Source organism: Coffea arabica, chromosome 2c (genome assembly GCF_036785885.1).
Source record: "Coffea arabica cultivar ET-39 chromosome 2c, Coffea Arabica ET-39 HiFi, whole genome shotgun sequence".
NCBI classification, from domain to species: Eukaryota; Viridiplantae; Streptophyta; class Magnoliopsida; order Gentianales; family Rubiaceae; genus Coffea; species Coffea arabica.
In genome coordinates, this window is record NC_092312.1 from 15274639 (window position 1) to 15295400 (window position 20762).

At 37.7% G+C, this 20762-nt stretch overlaps 3 protein-coding genes and 1 long non-coding RNA gene across 4 annotated transcripts; 1 reads left to right on the top strand and 3 right to left on the bottom strand.

Moving 5' to 3' along the window:
- The first annotated feature begins 2580 nt into the window (after window positions 1-2580).
- Window positions 2581-4154, top strand: LOC113726252 (myb-related protein 308-like). The gene is made up of 2 exons (XM_072074524.1): window positions 2581-3005; window positions 3241-4154. The coding sequence occupies exons 1-2, from the start codon at window positions 2743-2745 to the stop codon at window positions 3938-3940; spliced, it is 963 nt and encodes a 320-aa protein (XP_071930625.1). The 5' UTR covers window positions 2581-2742; the 3' UTR covers window positions 3941-4154.
- Window positions 4155-14450: 10296 nt separating this feature from the next.
- Window positions 14451-17646, bottom strand: LOC113731146 (proteasome subunit alpha type-7). Its single transcript, XM_027256237.2, has 3 exons — window positions 17271-17646; window positions 16133-16547; window positions 14451-14849 (listed from the first exon to the last, which is right to left on the bottom strand). Exons 1-3 carry the CDS (start codon window positions 17441-17443, stop codon window positions 14688-14690), a joined length of 750 nt encoding a protein of 249 aa, XP_027112038.1. The 5' UTR covers window positions 17444-17646; the 3' UTR covers window positions 14451-14687.
- Window positions 17647-17946: 300 nt separating this feature from the next.
- On the bottom strand, window positions 17947-18395 carry LOC113728458 (uncharacterized). Its single transcript, XR_003458100.2, has 2 exons — window positions 18297-18395; window positions 17947-18192 (listed from the first exon to the last, which is right to left on the bottom strand). It is a non-coding gene; the product is annotated as an uncharacterized lncRNA (long non-coding RNA).
- A 95-nt stretch (window positions 18396-18490) lies between these two features.
- LOC113728636 (uncharacterized) lies at window positions 18491-20738 on the bottom strand. The gene is made up of 3 exons (XM_072076774.1): window positions 19076-20738; window positions 18774-18978; window positions 18491-18668 (listed from the first exon to the last, which is right to left on the bottom strand). The coding sequence occupies exons 1-3, from the start codon at window positions 20736-20738 to the stop codon at window positions 18491-18493; spliced, it is 2046 nt and encodes a 681-aa protein (XP_071932875.1).
- Window positions 20739-20762: the final 24 nt, after the last annotated feature.

The window sequence follows — 20762 nt, forward strand, 5'->3', positions numbered from 1 at the left end:
GCTGAGTTGGCTATCACCTTACCATTCCGGATTATTGCCTACTCCTATCAACCATGCCCTCAAGTTTCTCAACCAAATCCAGTGAATAAAAACCCCTCCTGCTTTTATTTTCCTTCTCATCTAGTATTTTGTCCCCCACCCCTCTCCCTCTTGGATTGGGGATTTTTTTTTTCTGGGGGCGGGGGGGTGGGGGGTGGGTCTGGTCTTGGTGCGGGTGCACGAAACGTAATCTTAACTGTGATGGGAAATCATGCTGTGGCACGGCACCAAACCTAGTTTTAAATCCACCAAACTCTATGCTGCGATCAGTGCCGTCTCGTTGCAGCGCAGGCACATGAATTTGAATGCGCAGAATTAGATGAATGCAACCAACTCTCAATTATCAAAACAAACAACCAAAAGGGCTCTTTCCCCCCCATGTTTTCGTCTATAATTGATGATCAGTTTGACATGGATGGCTATCCATACTCTGGTCGAATTAATCGTTCAAAGCCCAATATACGGATAAGCTTACATGTGATGTTTCGTCTGGGGTCCAAAAGTGAAGATAATTATCCCCGCCAAATAAACTGATAGACCATGCCGCAGTTCAACGTCAGAGGTGGAGCCATTCGAACCAGGACAGTCGAAAAAGTGTGAAAAGGTTGGTAAAATAAATGCACACATGAAATTGCACAAGTGGGCGTTTCATTTCTCTCTCAAATCATCAAAGCCAAGTTGATGGGTAGGATTACGGCAAGGACCGTGATTCATAGGCACGGCACGAGTAGTTTTGGTGACTATAGAGCAAAAGGGATGAATAAATAAAAGGGTGAGGAAATTATCATATGTGTGGTGGTGGGTGGCCGGTAACAAATAATGCCCAACTAGAGGGGTATAAGTATAACAACAACAACAACAACAACAACAACAAAAAGAAAAAAATTGAAGAAGATGATGAATCAACCTTCCTATCCCAATTCCCAACCCTACCGCTGCCTAAACTTGCACCACAAGGTTTGGGGAAGGAAAAAAAAAAAAAGAGCAAGTGGAAGGTGAACCAAAGCCCACATACAACTACAACCACACTCATTTCTTTCCCAATTCCGCTCCTTTTCTTTTAGCATCTTACCTTGAACCAACTTCCAAGTCTTCTAGAAGCCCTAACGTACACACATGTGGTAGCCTGTATGCCCGGTATAGATAATCAACCTCTTCTTTCCTATGTCTGCCGAAGCATCAATAGAATAAACATCAGAAGCAACTGCCGGAGGAGTAAGAATGTACAGCCACATGCATTTGGGCAATACTTTGGCCGAGTGCCCACCACAACTAACCGACTAAACTATAATATACCACCATGTTGTAATACAAAGGTTTGTGCTTTTTTAAGTCTAGTGGTAATATGTGCGGATGCTTTGGTTGGCTTGTGTTTGTTTACAAAAGACGCAGGGCAGGCAAGTTCTTAGCTGAAGTAAGCCTGTACTAGTATTTATTATTAATGTTTTTTGATGGATCGATCGTTAATCATGAATTGAATTTTGCTCTTTGAACCAACAACGTCGGTTTTCTCGAAAAGAAGAAACGAAAGAATAAGAAGGCGACGATGGTGATGAAATACCCACGAATTGGCCTGAGTTTGTTCAACGACACATATTATAAAAAGAGCAGCACCCGATTCCTTTAAAAGCAGGCAAACTCCAAATTATATTAAAATTTTCTTGATTAAGATTGTGGAAGGAGCGAGACCCGTACACAGTTAATAGGACTGACTGGGTGTCTTCCTCGATCCTCACCATACTATATATGTATGTTGGATATTGTAAGTGGGTGGGAGAAGGTAATCACTTCCATTCTGCAGGCAGAGACACTAAAGAGTTAGGAGGAAGATATAGGGAGGGAGCTGGGACAGGGCTCGATCGGGGATGTTCATCTACATATTTGCACTGATAATAATAATCGAAGGAGGGGTTGTTCAGACTTGGTAGTGTTGTAAGCGGAGTTTAGACAAAGAGAAAGGCGGAGATTACACCTTTGAATTGAGCAGTGCCTTACTTTACACCTACCTGAAGTTAACCCGTAGTTAAAAATGTCACTTATTATTATTATATTATTATTATCCTACAAACATAAATGATGATGCCAATATCATCAAGAGACTAGAGAGGCCAACAGCCACTCCCACCAACTCGCATCTAGAAGCAATTCAACTGCGGTCTCCACTGCACCCCACTCCTAGGCCTAAACTAAATACGCCTTCCGCCCTTTTCCTCTCTCTCTCTCTCTCTCGTCTCAAGAGTCAAAAGCTTATATAAACCCCACCTCAGCTTCTCCAAAGGCCGGCCTTGATGGTTGATGCTCAATTAAGCACCCTCCAGGGCTATAGCTAATTCTACCAAATATTTTGTTCCCATCTTCCAGCACTACTGTACTTGCTACTGCCTCGGCCTAGCTTGGCTACAACAATTAGAAATCCAGTTCAGTTCCCCAAAATAGAGAGAGATTATAACAGAGATGCATATACATATATATACCTATGTACGTATACAAGGAGGAGGAGGGAATTAGGTAAAGCAGCACACTACAAATTAAAGGAAAGCATCAGCAATCAGGGAGGGGGGAGGTACCCTGCAGGCAGTTGCTTCATCGGCCCTTCAGCCTGTCCTGCATATTGCTGCTGCTAGTTTTTGACTTGTATCTCTTGTAGTATGAAATATTCATACTAGTTAGTTAGTTAGTTAATAGTCGATAGCAGTAGTTTTAATGGGAAGGTCCCCTTGCTGTGAGAAAGCTCATACTAACAAAGGAGCCTGGACCAAAGAAGAAGATGATCGACTCATAGCTTATATTCGGGCGCATGGGGAAGGCTGCTGGCGATCACTGCCCAAGGCCGCCGGACTTCTTCGCTGCGGCAAGAGTTGCCGCCTTCGATGGATCAATTACTTAAGGCCTGACCTCAAGCGTGGCAACTTCACAGAAGAAGAAGATGAGCTCATTATTAAACTCCACGGTCTCCTTGGCAACAAGTAAGTGGTAGCTTATCACTAGTTGTGCTACTCCGCTGGTTATCTATCCCAAGGCTTATTTCTCAGCATGATCTTTGTGATAAAATTACAAAAATAGAAGTGATACTACTAATAAATGTATGGTTTTGTATAGTTTGAGGTAGCTGATGAAAAGCGTGTGTGCTATATCCGTATGTATGTAACTATGTGTGTGCGCGTGTATACATATGTCTGATGGGGGTGTTGTTATCGGTAGGTGGTCTCTTATAGCTGGAAGATTGCCGGGGAGGACAGATAACGAGATAAAGAATTATTGGAATACCCACATCAGAAGGAAGCTTTTGAGCCGAGGTATAGATCCCACTACTCATCGCCCAATCAGCGGTGGCGAACAACCATCTGCTGCTGCTGCCGCCGCTTCTGCACCACCAGCAGCAGCAGAAGTCAGAACTATTTCCTTTAGCAGTGGCGGCGGCGTTGGTGCAACAGATAATACTAATAACAATGAAGTTGTTCAGGGGAAGATGATGCTGCTGAGCTGCGGGAGTACTAGTAATAGTACGAGCGGAGGAAGCAAAGAGGAGGAGAAAAGCCCCGTTGGAATTGGAGGTGGGGAGCGCTGTCCTGATTTGAATCTTGAGCTCAGAATCAGCCCTCCTTACCAATCCCAACAGCAACAGCAACAATATTCCGATCATCAGGGCTTTCTGATGACTGGAGGATTTGGCAGAGGGAACATGAGCGGCGCTACTGGCCCTCGTCGTACTGCCAGTGGTAGTAGTGCAGTTTCTTTGTGTTTTACATGCAGCTTGGGAATACAAAACAGCAAAGACTGCACCTGCCATAATAATAGTGCTGCTATTGGCACCAGCAACCTTAACATTGGCGGTGCCTATGACTTTCTAGGTTTAAAGGGCAGCAGTGTTTTGGACTACAGAAGCTTGGAGATGAAGTAAATTTTTTAGTTTATTTTTAAAAATCTTCTTCTGGGTAAAAAAAAAAAGAGAGAGAGAGAGAGATGAGAAAGACGCAGTGGTATTTAATACAAATCTTTCTTGTTTTCTCCGAGTCTGTACAATTAACGATATGTTCATCATTGATCAGTGCATAGCATTTTGTGATAGACAGTGTATCATCAATAGAAATGATGATTGATTCGCCATCTGAAAATCGCTGCCTTCCTCCCATTATACCCCGGCCGGCCCTTAATTCCGTTCCTATTCCATTCTTTCTGCTTCTTCTTCCTCCTCCTCCTCACTTTTTTTTTTTTTTTTTTTTTTGGCTTCTTTTATTATCTGTAATAGTCTTGGAGTTCTTGGAATTAATACAGAAATTAATGGGGTAGAGATGAAATCACGGAGAGCAAGTGATGTGGTCCATCAATAGTTGATTCCTGCATGTCTTTTCGTGTTATTTCTTCAACCAAAAAAGGAGGAGTCAAAAGAATTAGTACTAATAGACAACAAGTTGGTTGAATAAGTTGCTCAAAGTAACGTTGGAAATTGACATAATTTAAATTAGCAGCTAGCCTGATCTTGATCTCACGAGAACCGTCATTCAATGAAAACTTTTTGCATGGACGCAGATCCATCGGCAGTTCTCTTCTGCTGCTTCTTTCTTTTAGCCGTCTAATTATTCCTCAAAGCAATTTCGTTTCTTTTTTCCCTTCTCTTTTTCAAAACTTGCCTGTCTGGCTCTACTATTCTTATCCTCCTTCCTTTTTTTTTTTTTACACCAGCAAATTCATTTATTTATTTTTGGGGTTTTGGGTATGTAGGTAGCTGGGCTAGCAACGTTGGGTATGAATCTAAAGGAGAGATGGATGTTGCATGTTGGTGCAGGTGACATAAAGAATTTCAAGTCCAACCTTAGATTAAGAATTTCTGTTCATTACTTTTCCTTTTATCTAATTAACAGAAGATTCCTTTTCCCGAGTTTTTGTCTTCTCTAGGAAAAGGTAATAAGGAGACAGCGGATAAGCTGTGAGAGGATGAGAAGAACGGAAGAGGAAGAGGAAGACTACTGGGTAAAGTATCTCCTATCACATATACGGTACTACTACTTAATTAGTACCGTATAATAATAATTAAATAAAAAGGCACTGCATCTTCCATCTTCAATCCGCATCCATCCCTATTAACTTCAGTCGTTTTTGCATTTATATAAAATGCGTGAAGAAACTACCAACTGTCTGTACTACCATCCCTCTACCAACCTAACCCATTATTATCTTCGTCATGAGCTACCCACCCAACCAACAGAACCCCCCCCCCCCCCCCGGGGCGGAGACCCACAAAAACCAAAATATGAAGGAAAAAAAAAGGGGTGGGGGTGGGGGGGTTTCCAAACTTCGTCCTAACACATAAGTTGACACACGTCTGGAAATTAAAACACTAATAGGGAGATTTAATTAAAACCTCTCGTGAGTGTGTGTGTGTGTGTGTGTTTTTTTTTTTTGGTTCCTCCCTTTTCTGCATTTAGATTAGCAAGCATTCCGAGTAGACTTATGATTTGATCCACTGTCATCGACGGTTGATTCTCTCCTGTAGTAATAGTAAGTATTCCAAGATATATTGATGCGCGCGTTTACTAGTTAAGTTACTACGAGTGATAAATGTTTGCATGTCATATGGTTATTACGAGTTTGGGATTAAAATTTATAACGCTTTTTTTTAAAAAAAAAAAAAAAACCTTTTGGAAAGACCAACTTCTTTTGTTAAGTACGAATGGTTTTTTCCTCGATGAAGCTAAATAACGCTGCACGGAGGAAAGCAGAATTTGCTATACTTTCTGGAACCTAATGCTCGCTTTGCCTATGCAATGCAAGGGTTCCTCTTCCCCCTTCCTTCCTCATGATGAAAGCTTGCAAAAATCCTGTACTCTTGGCATAAAGCAGCTGCGGTCAAAACGAGAATAGGAAATTGAGGGTGGAAAACATACGCTCACTTGAATAGGTGATCGATCTGCACAGTCTTATATATCATTCTAAAAGCTTTTTCGCAAGTTTTAGTCATCTTCATGACTTCATCTTCTTCATACTGCTTGACCAACTAAAGAAAAGTTTTATTTACTTTAAGCATTAACTAGTCGGGGACTTGAATGTAGCAAAAGTAGTATCGTGATCCTGCAACCTAAGTTTTCTTCAACTGAAAATATATTCTTATTTAGGAAAATGGAAAAAAAAAAAAAGAAGAAGAGGAGGAAATTAAGGTGGGAAGGAAGAAGAACAATTACTATATAAGAGCGAAAACAACATGTTTAAAATGAAAAAAAGACTAATTTTGGATGCTCAGCTCAGCTATGTATTATCTTATCCCCATTAGTATGTATGTATGCATGGATGCATGGATAGATTATTTTGGTTTTCAGGGTCTTCCCTCTCTTCGTCTGGCCTAAGTAAAAGGGTAAAAACTAAGAGAGGCCTTGAAAAAAAGGGAAAACAAAGGCCCCTTGGCATTGGCATAATTGTGGAAAATTCACAAGGAGACGATTCATACACCTAGGACTAGTGTACCTTTTTATTTTAATCCTTTCTTTCCTCCAATCCTTTACCCTTTTTCAAAGGTGTTAGGTAGACACATTAGAAGCTTCCATAAGATATTTTTTTTCCTCTCACTTTCACTACCCAAAGAAAAATTGCTTAACAAGGCTTAGGGGGCCTATCTTTTTCTTTCTTTCTTTCTTTTGTCAAAAAAATAATAATAATAATTGCATGCCTCTCTCTCTCAATGTATTAATGGGGTAATTATTGTTCTCTACCTAAATATACAAGTTCGGAGTCCCCAGCTCCCCGCCAACATCACATGCAGGACCCTCCCCCCCCCATCAAAGATCAAAGTATCTATATAACCACTCATTCATTTCGCCATTAATTAAAGCTGCATGAGATTTGTTTTGTCATCATAGTTTAGTACTTACTACTGAGTGTCTGATTAGATTGGAACGGCCAACGCACCATGCAAACAATACATGCATCTTCTATCCTCCCTTCAGCATCCAAAGAATACGTTTTGACTTTTTGTCCATCCTTCCCTGAGGCCCCCATAGAGGACATGGGACGTCTCATAACGACTAGCGCAGGTTTGATTGGAGCATGCAATGGAAGTTTGATTGGAGCTAGCTCGCGCAGGTTTAATTCTTTTGACAACGGAAACTTTCTTTAACCATAAGTTGTTGCGTGCATGGTCAAATGGATTAGACCCGTCTGCTACTACTCACAGTGTTTGATTTTTAATTCTTGAAATCCGCTCCTCTTCCACACCATCCTCACAATAATTAGCAAAGAAAGCCAAAAAAAAATGATACTACCATCCTTGGTTTAGTTGGGGCCGTAGCAAGCGAGAGATGATTTAAAGTAAACAAAGCACTTGTGGACTATCATCATTGACGATGATGAGAGTGACTTGGTACTTAAAATTACCTCAGGGTACGTTTGGTTCTACAGAATTAGAATTGAAATTCTATAGAATTGGAATTCTATGAATTGAAATTTCAAGTCATTGAAATTCTTTTGTTTGGGAAATACATAGAATTGATATAGAATTCATTCAACGAATTTGCTTATCTTATCGGCCAAATCTCCCACGCTGTTGATGTAAACTTGTCAGCTTTTTTTTTTTTTTTTTTTTTTACTTTTCTTCGCCACAACCGGAAAAACAAATATCGGTCCTCATGTTGTTGTTGCGTGCTTTCCTTTTCTTTACCACGTTTCGTTTTTGGGTTTTTCTTGGTAGGGGGCCGGGGGAGAGGGGGCGGGGTGTGGGTTGAGTTGCTCGCCCAGCCCATTCCCGTTCGGGGCTCCACTTCTCATGGGCTCGCTTGCGGCGGAGGGTCCCATCCCATCAGCTGACGCCACCCCCAACCCTCTTCAGACTTCAGAGCGTAAAAGTCCATGGTACCCGCCGGTACAGTAAGTTTCTGCCTTAAATTGCCCATTCGATTTCCGTACCACCACCGGGACCCACGTCAAAGTTTGTTAGTGCAGCGCTTTGCCGTTACTTTAACAAGGGGAGCATTATATTTATTTACTTATTTTATTGCTAAAAGCAGACCCATATTGATCAGAAAAAAATATGAGTTAGGTTAGGTGAAAAAGACAGAGCAGTAGAGTCCAGTCGACCTGAGGACGAAGACCATATATTTGCTAATTTCATGCTCAGCTAAACTGCTAAAGTGACATTTTATTATTATTTTTCCTTTCCCCTTCCGCCTATTCCGCGACGTGCCTCATTTTTTATTTTTAACTTTTTACCAACTGGGCTGCTTCGTATGCTACTACTAGAACCCAAAATTCCCGCCTACTCTTGATATTTTAATTTTAATCATTAGATCAAGTATATCTTACCATTATTATTAGCTAAAATTTGGACACTTATTTCTTTTAAATAATGTAGCCGCTAACACTCTCTTTTTTTTTTTTTTTATCAGCAACGATATATTTGTATAACCTATTCTATCCTAATCTAGGGGGAGGGGGAGCCTAAGGAGGCTGTTGTAGGAGCTAACGGATATACAAATCCAACTAGACCAAGGGAATGTTATGGTACAACTCTTAGATTTTTTTCGCTGCTGGTGAGGTTTGAACTCTCACCAACAGTCCAAGGAAGGACTTAAATCCCTCCCTGGTGGCCACTGAGCCATTGGCGCAGTGGTTAGCCGCTAACACTCTCACCCCTTTCGATCATTGAAAATTCTATCCGTTTGGATTAGCTGTTTTTGGGGTTGTTTTTCAAAAACAGCACTGTAGCATTTCGTTTTTCAAATACAAGTCCGTTTGGATTAGTTGTTTTTGGGGTTGTTTTTCAAAAATTATATAAAAAACTTTTACTGTAGATGTTTTATGCATTATTTTTAGATGTATTTTTAAAACATATTTTCGAGTATTTTTATAATTTATAATTTTTATATTTTTATAACAATATATAATTATACATTTATAAATATTTATAAATAAATAAATTTATATAAAAATATATAAATGTATTATATTATATATAATACATAATATAAATATATTTATAAATGTATAAATTATAAATGAATATTATATAAATGTATAAATGTATAAATTATAAATTTTATATTTTTATATTTATATACATTTATGCATTTATAATACATTTATTAATATTTATAAATAAATATATTTAAATATTTATAAATAAATATATTTGTACTTTTATAAATAAATATATTCATATATTTATATATAAATGTATTATATTATATATAATACATAATATAAATATATTTATAAATGTTTAAATATATTTCGATCATTGAAAATTCTATATTTTTGACATACATCAAGGTAAATTCATTGGAGAAATAAAGGTTGAAGAGTGTGTGTGTATTACAATGGGATTAATCCAATACAATTCTATTTCTGATGATGGTATATCAACTATTAGTATATCTTTTTGACAAAATACACACACATACTATATATATATATATATATCAAGTATTATACTATGAAATGGTCTGGAGGTCCCCACTCACACAGCTTCACTTATGCACATGATGACTACATGACAAAAAGAGTTGTTACAAAGCATACGTACCTGAGACGGTAACAGGCCTCACGTCCACTTTTAGCAGTGCCACGTAGAATATGGTAAATCTCTGACTATATCTTATCATTAAATTTTTTTTTCTCCTGCTCATCGGAGAGTGGGTGAGGATCTAATTATTCAGGCCCAGAAACATCACATTTATCGCAGAGTTCACAAGTAGTGTTCATAGGGCCTAGAATAGGTTGTGGCTGTGGTTTTGCGACAGGAAAGGGGAATGGTTGTACAGACAAGTGGTAGGCAATGGTCCTGGCGGGGATGGGGGGAGGGGGGGAGTTGGTCATTTTGTTGGCATGATCGACGGGGACTGCCAGACCTTTGTCTAAACAAACAAACAAACAAACAAACAAAGCTAAAAGGAGAACAAAAAAACATGAGCTGCAGCTGCCAAAGAAAAAGACAACTTTTTGCCTCAACCTATTACGGGTCCTGGGATCAAAGCTCTTTGCCTCAACTTATTAAGCCCCGTTTTCTTTTATTTAAAGCTTATTAAGCTCCTAAAGTAACCGAATATAGGATTTTGGAAGGAAGGCTTTTTGATATCAAAAAATTATGGACGCAATGCAAAACCTCCCAAGCCAATTTTAAGTGATTAAAACTTTACAAGCGGAACCAAGCTCTTATTGGTAATACCCCAATACTGCTACTGCTTACTATATGTATGTTCCATAGGGTAGCGTAGGGTAGGATACGGAAGAGCTGTCTAATCTAATCACAATGTTCGAGTTTGCTTCCGTTTTGGTCATACTACTGCATGATACCGACTACATATTGCTAATGTCGCAAAAAAAATAATTAAACTTACGAGCCTAATTCAAGTAGTAAACAAAATCAATTAGTCTAAAGATACAATAACGATTGGAGCATCTCTTTCTTTACCTTCCCCCTTCTAGAAACCACTTGGGTGGAGATTTTGCATTGGGTAGGTGGGCAGGATTCTTGTGATCCTTCCCCCAAATGCACCTGCACCTGCTACTTTACTAATTGAACCTCCAAAACCTACACACCACATCCTCAATAATAATCATCATCATCATGAATGCATAAAAACTACTACTGCACACTTGTTTTTTTTTTTTTTTTAGTTTAAAATAAATATGGGGGTTCTCTCTTGTCATAGATCTCCACACAGGATTTCTGGCTCTAAATTAATATCCTGCATGCTACTACAAGTCCAATTTTATCTCTTTAAGAGATCTCGGCCAAAGGGTTAGGTGAGAGTTTAAAAACGATGGCATGAATTCATCTTCGTTCGAAGGTTGGAAGCAGTGTTTTGAAAATCGGACCGGCCGGTTCGACCGATTGAACCGCAAACCGGTCATGGTACCGGTCCGGTTTAATGCTAGGGTTGACTTTGGCAGAAAATCGGTCAAAAACCGATTGAACCGCGAAAACCGTCGAACTGAATTTGAACCGGCGGTTTCCGATTTTCAAGTTTTCCTCTTTTTTTTTTTTTTTAGTTTTACAAAATGCAACTATCAAGATTTAAACTCAAGACCTTTGTAATAGAAGACCAATGTAGTAACCATTGCACCATCACATCTTATTAATTTTTTTTGATAACTTATTTATATAAAACAAATACTCATATTTCTTTTGTTCCATTTTTCTTGCAAAATCTCATCCTCTCATGACTCTTTTTTTTCTAATTTTCAACTCTCTCTCTCTCTCTCTCTCTCTCTCTCTCTCTCTCTCTCTCTCTCCATCATCTTTTCTTTTGTCACTCTTTTTTAATCAAACCTCTTTATTTTTAATTTATTGATGTTTTCTTCCATCTTTTAATTTTGTTTTTGTCCATTAAATTAAAAAAGTTAAAAAAAATTATTTTTCTTTAACTCAAATTATTTAATGCCACAACCACTCACTTTTATCTCATTTTTTTGTTTCTTATCAAATTTGCATTTCTATTTTCGATTCTCTTTTTTAAATTGCAATATCTAAATTCCAAAACGTAAAATAAAATTTAAGTTCACAATGTCTAAATTCTCATAGACGTGAATTTTGTATAATTTTAAAATATTGTGATATTTTTGAATTGGATTTAAGATTTTTTTGATAGATATAATTGAAATTGACATGAAATTTATTTGTTTTAACTTATAATTTTAAAATTTTATTTTTAAAAATCCAAATTATTCAAAAATAGTAAACTTTTCATCATATAAAGTATTAAATTATCCATTACATGTCTTATTTTGTGCATATATATATTTATATAAATTATTTTTTAAAAAATTCATTGAACCGAGGTTGAATCGGTTCGATCGATTGAATCTCGACCCTTTTACTTCACCGGTTCAATTAACCGATCCGATTTTTAAAACATTGGTTGGAAGTTGGAACTTGGAAGGAGCAGCGGCCAGTACCGTTGTAGATCCTCTTTTCTTCTTCTTCTTGGAAGAAATGGGATTCAGTGATGAATGATATTATTATTACACAGATTTCACATCTAATACTTAGTGCCTCCTCTTTAGTCTTTTCAACCAAATAACGTCTTGACTTTTCGAGGATTATTTTTTGACACGTTTTCAACTACTTTTTAACTTGTTCCTGATACTCACAACTTCAAAAGAAATTTTTCTATGAAAACCTTCCAAAAGTCTCGAGAACTACCATTCAAACATGCTTTAAAATTTTCTTCTGGATGAGGCCGCGTGGCTTTCAATTTCTAGGAAGCCCTAAAACTGATCCTGATGAAACAAAAAAAGTGGAAATTGAGTTTTTTTTTAAAAACTGAAGGAAGGAAGGAATAAAATATATATATATTTTTTTAAAAAAAATGTGAAATCGAGTTTCACTTTCCTGCTCTTCCAACAGATGAGATCACAGGATAAGAGTTGAAATCATCTGTTGATGATAAAAAAGTAACCGTCACCAAATTTGGATGAGGAATGTGAGGTCATCAAAGGCAGACGGACTGAAAATGCGCATGCGGCGCGCACGATAGCAGGAGCCCAGCCGGTGAGAGTAGTTAACGAGTTTGGTGAGATATGATGAAAGTGATGGGGCCCACACAAACAACAAAGCAGTGATTACGGTCCGGAGCAGCACGGCCAACGGTTGACTCCTGACTATCGATGTTGACTTGTTTATATTATCATCGATTCCATGATTAATGTTTGCCTTTCATGGCAGTCGGTCATCTCATCTTCTTCTTCTTCTATTCTAAAAGTAATCAGCCAACTCCGTCGGCTACCTTAGTAGTGGTAAAACACACAGAAAATCGCAGCAGCAATGCAGCCTTCTGATCTAGAGGATCCTCCCACGTCGTAATAATAGATTCTAATGAGTTTGAGTTTGAAATTTTAATACATCTAATCGTGATAATGAAATTAATTCTTATGTTATTATCAGGGCACAATATCATTAACTAATGAAAATACTCGAAGTTTTTTGTGTTTTTCTTCATCCCTTTCTTGGCGTCAACAAGAGAGCTCTGTGCCATTACAGAATCCAACCAACCGAGTTCACGGAAAATTGTGTTTTGAGAATTTCACGGGATGGATTGAGAAATTTGACGAAGGTTTTGAAATCCATCCAAATTGCTCTGGTTGTTTGAATTACTTAAGAGGTAATTTGGGCTTACAATTTATCAATTATATAAATACATTCACTTTAAATGCTAGAATAATGAGTGATTTATAAATTCATATACCTCCTCCCAAATAATCTAAACAACTAGAAAAAATTCGACAAGATCGATTATCACTCAATCGAAACGCATGCGTTTCATGCTTTAAAAGTTTAAAACCCGTCATCACACAAGTAGCTAAAAACGGCGGGACCACAGAAAGCATTTCATTGCGGAGCAAACAAAAGGTCTGGCAAAGATAACCACAAATCTGTGAGGATGAAGCAGTCCAAACAAGGCTGCTAGCGAATTACGCAAGACAAGAGCTTGGAGATTGCAAGATTCGCAGGGTGGGGGTGAAGGAAATGATCTTCACTTCATGTGGAAAATTGAGAGTTGAAAAAAAAAAAAAAAAAATCTGCAGTTCGAATCCTCGAGCACCTGCTTCAGCGTTAATGCGGGTTCCGGTTCTGGCATTAAATTAAATAGATAGTGAAACGTAATTAATTGGGCTACCATACTTTTAGTAATTAATTGGAAAACTATGGCACACCAACTTTTAAGTGGAGTGGATGTGTACAATATTTTATACTACAAAAAAGTAACACAAAGAAACCAATAAAAAAGAAAGAAAGAAAAGGTATGTTGAATTCGTCGGTTCAACTTGTTAACTTTCTTGCATGTTTGGATCTAACAGAGTCAGATCCGAAGAGTGTTAACTCTATTGTTTTGGATGACGGTCGCCCTGGTTGTCCAGTTTGATCTGTAGCCATCCTTTCTTGAAGCCCAACAGCTGCATTCATGAAATGGGCCACAGTGTTTATGACACATTTACCAGCACCATGGATCGGGATGCCCAAAGGCATATGCTCTTCTCCCAAATGGACTTTCATGCTTTTAAGTGTGGCACAGAATTATGCTTCCCTACCCAATCCTTTTTTTTTTTTAACGAAGAGAGCTCTGATGAGGAAAGCAACCTCTCAAAACCAAGAGTGAGGTCGTCGCTTTACAGTTTGTAATTTTCGGTTGGCTCTGGCCATAATTCCTTGGCGGGGTGCTTTCTAGCCCGCTCGTATTGTAAAACCGAGCGCTGAAGTTCCCGGCGTGGCCAGTGCGCCTTATTACTAATGGGCTTTTTGTGTTTTGTTTGGGCCTTTACATTTCATTCGTTTGGGTAATGCTTCAATTTATCTCTGGCTGCCGGGCGCATCCCAAGCCAACGAAAAAATTTGGGGGAGTGGCTTTTTCTTTTTGGGAACGGGGAGGGTGTGTTCGGAAAGGGGGAAAGCGCACGGTTAAAGACTTAGAAGGCTATGCTCAAGCTCAAACCAAACTTCGAGTATCATGTAAATTATCTCAAGTAACACACTTCGATGCAAAACAATAAAATGTTTGATAAGAAATAAAAAGACCAAAGTTTGTCACGTGAAAACGTTGTAGCGGTTGCTTGGATCCTGCCTGAGAAGCCAGTACTTGACAAACAAGGGATTATGGTCTGAGCAAATAACACATAACAGAGTACAAAACACAGGCATTTTCTAAGCAAATATTGCAGTCAATCTAGGTTTCTTTTTGAGGAGCCTTCTTGGCAGCCTCTGCAGCTGCTTTCTCCTCCTCAATTTCAGCAACAATTGCATCAATTTCAGCTTCTTCAAGTTGCCTCAGCCCATCTTTTTTCGTCATCACAGCTACTTCTATATTCTTCCCACCACTCTCAACGACCTTAATACATGACATTAACAAGTCAAAAGCGTGTGTATTTAACTCAACAGATCAATAATTTACTCCACAAATAAAGCGACAATGCCCAAAAAAAAAAACAAACGAAAGGCTAAAACCCATCTGAAAATGGTTAAAGGCAGCTTTTTTGGGCTCCATTATGGTAATTAAACATGTAATCTGCTCAATACGCTTTGTCACTCAACGTTGAACTAAGAAGTTCACGGTGGCAGTCTCAAAGGAATTCAAAACGGATTATTAAATATAACATTTCAAAAACTTTATGAGCTCTGTAAAACATTTAATTGGTGCAGCTAAATCATGGTTAAATATGAATGGGTCGAAAAAGAAGAGAGCAATGCTGAATTCCAAGGTGATGGTCATTACTGTGAGCACAAGATGATCACAAATGGGTAACACAAGTATTTAACAAAAAGAATTCCCGTAAGACTGCATTACTTGTTTGTTAACCATAGCTGCTAGGAAAAATTACTCCCTCAAGGACCTTTCTATGCTTTAGGCTCACGGAAATCTGGAAAGAGGAATTGAGAGGGCCTTTTGCAAAGGATGCGAGGATGACAGTTGTTATACAATACAATGATCTTCTCAGAAAAATCTAGGATAAACATAGGAGTATTCACAACTACAGCATATGAAGCTTCCCTGTGCCTGCCATGAATATAACAGCAGAACAAAAACAGGAGATAAACAAAAATTAGGAAGTCCAAATTACATTTACGTGAAATGTACTGCTATATTCCAACAACACCCTAAACCCATAAACCAATTAGGCATCCTTCCCTCTGTCCAAAAGGCCAGAAAAACAAATGCAAACACAGGATCATAGAGCCATCTTTTTTTTTTCCTCTTTTGCCAATAAACCATGACCAAATTTAGCCTCAGAGCATGATAAGCAGGAGCTGCTTAAAATTTACAAGAAATTCCCAACAAGGGCATGCCAGAGATATTTTGTTATTTCATTCAATGATTTTGCTTGTCAATGCTTTAGGCAATGCAAGTTGAGTTTTAAGTTGTATCCAAAGTGCTCAAAAGCTTGCCTGTTAGAGATGCACAAACCAATACAGATTTAAGTGGTTACAAGCAAAAGAATATAAGCCACAACCATGTGCTTGCTAAGAATAGTAGATCAGATGTTGCACAAAATCCAAATGAAAAGAGTTAAAAAGTCATAGAGTAATATAGAATAAGCCGAAAAAAATTCCAAGACAGCAGCAGCATACGACAAACATAAACAAGGCATTTGCTATTTTGCTGGGATGACTTACTTCAAGCAATGCACGAATAGCTAGTTTTACAGTTTCTTGGCCAGCTGTTTCCTTGTAATTCTTCTCCAGAAACTCCCTGATAGAGTTTGAGTTTCTCCCAGTTGCATTGGCTTTCCACGCTGAAAATGTTCCTGAAGGATCTGTCTGATATAACGCAGGGACACCTGTGTATGGGTCAAAGCCAATTATCAAAGTGGAAAGGCCAAATGGTCTTACACCACCACTTTGTGTATACTTCTGCTGAAGTCCAGCGATGTAGCGCGTAATATACTCAACGGTGACCGGATCCTCAACTGTAAGTCTATGACTTTGACATTCAATACGTGCCCGGTTTATCAAAACACGAGCATCTGCTTTCAGTCCAGCACAGGCCAATGCAATATGATCATCTAAATTCACAATCTTTCTAACCGATCTGAAAATAAGAACCACCAATTAAAAATATTCAGCAAGAAATCTAAGGCAGGCAGAGGGCAAACAATATATATAGTGCAACCATGTTTCAATAACTAATAGCCATTGCATACTCACTTCAAACCTAAAATCATACTAAGCAAGAGAATTAACAAGCAATAAAACACACTCACATGCACACAAAGAGGAAACGGGCTTAGCCAAGAAATTTTGGCTGATTAACACAATTTCACAAGTACTTCAAGAAGAATGAGCCAGGTTCCTCAGTAATCAATTTATACACAAATTAAAAATTTTTCCGGATTTGTTACCCCGGCTTCACCACTGCTCCCTAAAATCAAAAAGCCCCCTTTTATTTTTTCCAAGGCACTAAAATCAAAAAGCTGACCGAGCACAGGTTAATCTTTTTTTTTTTTTTTTTCCAAACGGAGAATCATTTCAGTACAAGAAAACCCGCATCTTTCATGCAGCCTTAATCAATAGATCAGATTAAAATTAGATTCCCTAGAAAAAAAAACTTCAATTCCAAAACCCTAAAGCCTAAACCCAAATTAGCTTGGTAACAGCCCACAATAACCAACCAAAAGTTGCTCCGACTAACAGGGTACCCAGAATTTCGATTAAGTAACAAACCTAAACAGTAGCTATGAAGATGGAATATATAAAAGAAAAGAACAAAAAAAAAGGGATGGGTGAATGAATAGATTTGAGAAGTTGGACCTACCTGGAGTCTTGAAGCTTAGGAGTAGACTTCTTCTCGACACCAAGGACGATAGTGTCGGTTCCACGGACACCAACGGCGGCGTTTCCTTTCCGGACGGCCTCGAGGGCGTACTCCACCTGAAAAAGATGTCCGTCGGGGGAGAAAACAGTAATGGCTCTGTCGTATCTAGCCATCTATCTGTGCCTGTATAGGGTATGCTACGTATTCGTACAGTTTTTTTGGGGTTGGGCTTGTGGTTTGGGATCTCTGGCTCGACACTTTTAGACTTCCAGGGAAGAGAGAGAGAGGGATGAAAGCGTGAAGAAGGGGAAGAGGATTCAGAGGGAACTTGGGGGAGAAGTCACCAGTAGCACACGATGTCGTTTCCAATTACTTTTTGTACTACAAGTAACAAGTGACTAGTCCCAGTAGAACTATATAGTTTTTTTTTTTTTTTTTTTTTCTTTAGCGGAAACCAATGTTTTCAAACCCGGACCGTCAATCGAACCGGTGAGATGAAAGGGTCGAGGTTCAACCGGTCGGACCGGTTCAACCGGGGTTCAATAAATAAATAAATAAATAAATAAATAAATAAATAAATAAATAAATAAATATATATATATATATATATATATATATATATATATATAGACACACACACCTATGCATAGAATAAGATATAAATGCTGAACCATAATAAATATAAGAGCAATATCCAACAATTAACACACACAATTAACATAGTTATGAAACTTACATGTCCAATTGTCTAAATATTAAAATTAACAAAAAAAAAATACAAGTCTAGAAAACAATCAAAAGGTCCAAACGAGTCCAATTTCTGAAGCTTCTATAATCTTCTTCATAATTCTGGGACAACAAAGCTTCAAAAAAAGCCATCTTGACAAGTCATCATCATCATCCAAGACCATTATATGAATCACTGACAAGTGATAAAAGTATAAAATCATATTAGTTTCATCACACCAACTGATACAAATCTTAAAAATAAAAATAAAAGAGTACAAATAATTCTATACCAATTACCATTTGAACATTTAATGCCAATCATCATCTTCATCATTAAAAAAGTTTCGACGCTGAAATGTTTCTAAATCAACATCTTCTGCTTCCTCTTCATTATCTAAAAAATCAACATATTTAATTATATACATATTCAACAATTGAATATCATATCATACTAGCTTTATTTTTGCATCAAACTAATGATTTATGTCAAACTAACCTTCAAGTTGTTCAGAATTTGAACATTGACCATGAATTGGAAGTTCTTCAAGCTCTTCCTCTAACTCCTCATAATCAAGCTCCCCTTCTTGTTCTTCTTCAACCACCCAAAATTCTGTTTTATCAATTGACTCATAATCAACGGGATCATACGATCTCTTTTGCTGATTATGCCTACAATATATATATATACACACAACATATACACTTAGTTAGTACTAAAATATTTTCTTAAAAAGAATGAAATGTCATTTATAAAAATAAACCATTTACATATACCTATACTGCAAACGCAAATTGTAATGCACATATACAAGATCATTGAGCCTTTGATGCTCCAACCTATTCCTTTTCTTAGTATGAATACGTTCAAAAACACTCCAATTACGCTCACATCCTGAAGAAGAAGCTGTTTGACTCAAAACCCGAATTGCAAGTTTTTGTAAGTTGGGAGCATCACAACCAAAGAGCTTCCACCAATTCTCTGTCATATTCAAAATTTAAATATAAACAAAATATTTATAAATTAGATATATATATATATATTAGAGAGATTCAAATGCTAGAAAAATATAAATTACCTGGTCTATCTTTCTTGCTAGTAAGAATAGCAAGTTTTCTGCCAAAACTTCCCTCCCGCTCTCGATACATTCCAATTTCTCTTGTTAAATTTTCCACACTACACCAATCCACCTTTGATTCTATGTAATCCAACAAACCATTTGTAATTTCTGGATGTGTAGAGAATGTGGCGGTGTCATATTGAAAAGCGGGATTTAAAAAATATGCCGTAGCATGCAAATTTTTCCTCAACATCCTATCCCATCGGTCATTGATGATATCAATGTAAGGCTTATATAGTCTTTCACTACTCCTGAACAACTTCTTGATTCCAGTAATTGCTCTAAACATACCTTCATACACATACCCCAAAGAAGGCCTTTCATCAGTGTCACAAACTCTCAACAACCGAATAATAGGACCCATTATTCTCACCGTAATCAAACAATTATTCCAAAATCTATCATCCAAAACAATTTGTTTGACCTCTTTTCCTTTGTTCATTTTCAAGAACTTTTTGTAATCTCCGCTAGTGACTAAAGCTTGTAAGCTGTCTTTGTGATCATGTAAGCTCTTTAGTGCAATAAAAGTGGTGGCAAATCGAGTCTCCCCCGGACGAATAATCTCCCTCCACCCATTAGTTTTTCTCAGCCAATTTAGAACATATTTATGATTATACACAAAAACAGTTACTGTAGCAGCAAGAGCCACTAGAGATTTAACAGTACCCATTTCACCAATATCCTTCAAAATCAAATTGATACAATGGGCAGCACATGGAGACCAGCAAATAGTTGGATATCTTTCATTTAATAAAGTTCCAGCAGCCTTATAATTGCTAGCATTATCAGTGACTAAATGCACCACATTTTTTGAACCAACCATTTCAACAATTTCAGCAAACAGATTGCACAAATTTTCTGCATTTGTCACAATGTCCGATGCATCTATAGACTTGATAAAAGATATACCCTTAGGACAATAAACCAGAAAATTAATCAATGGTCTTTGTCTACTATCTTTCCATCCATCACCCATTATAGTGCATCCAGTTTCAGCCCAAGTATTTCGAAATGAATCAACAACTAACTGCACATCTTTCTTAGCATCTCGCAACAAAGTGACTCGCAAGGAATGATAAGATGGAGCTTTATAACCATGACCCATTGATGCAATTTGATCGATAGCTTTTTGAAAAAATGGAGAATTAACAGCATTAATGGGAATACATGCATCATAGAACCAAAGAGCAATGGCCATATCAGTATTTTGCCATTTATCCTTACTTTGCAAACAAGCTTTGATAGTAGGTTGAGCACTATCACGTCCACCCTTAAAGAAAGCATGAATACCTGTAGGGGCAGTGGTTTTTCTCTTTCCTTTACCTAATGATGTACCAGCCTCATTCATTGAAATTTCCCTTATTCGAGGAGGTGGAACCTCTTGCACTTCATCACCGACAAATTCGTGCACTGGTTGACCAAAAGGACTTTCAACCCCAAAATCTCCTCTTTTTTCTTTAGATTTTTTATCATTTTCTTGCAAACATGTTAATATTGCAAGCCTCACTGCTGGATCAACATTTGGACATGAAGTAACACTGCCCGTTACTCCTGCCAAGTGTTGCTTCATTCGGTGGATGCCACCCCCATGAAACACTTTAAAACAATAAGTGCATGTCATGGTTTTTCTTCCTTGTGCATTTCT

Coding starts and splice junctions, on each gene's coding strand:
- LOC113726252 (XM_072074524.1), top strand. CDS start 2,743: ATGGGAAGGTCCCCTTGCTGTGAGAAAGCTCATACTAACAAAGGAGCC. Junction 3,006..3,240: donor CACGGTCTCCTTGGCAACAA/GTAAGTGGTAGC, acceptor TGTTATCGGTAG/GTGGTCTCTTATAGCTGGAA.
- LOC113728636 (XM_072076774.1), bottom strand. CDS start 20,738: ATGACATGCACTTATTGTTTTAAAGTGTTTCATGGGGGTGGCATCCAC. Junction 18,979..19,075: donor TAGCAAGAAAGATAGACCAG/GTAATTTATATT, acceptor TGAATATGACAG/AGAATTGGTGGAAGCTCTTT. Junction 18,669..18,773: donor AATTTGCGTTTGCAGTATAG/GTATATGTAAAT, acceptor TATATATTGTAG/GCATAATCAGCAAAAGAGAT.
- LOC113731146 (XM_027256237.2), bottom strand. CDS start 17,443: ATGGCTAGATACGACAGAGCCATTACTGTTTTCTCCCCCGACGGACAT. Junction 16,548..17,270: donor CCTAAGCTTCAAGACTCCAG/GTAGGTCCAACT, acceptor TCTTATTTTCAG/ATCGGTTAGAAAGATTGTGA. Junction 14,850..16,132: donor CTATTCGTGCATTGCTTGAA/GTAAGTCATCCC, acceptor TCATGTATTAAG/GTCGTTGAGAGTGGTGGGAA.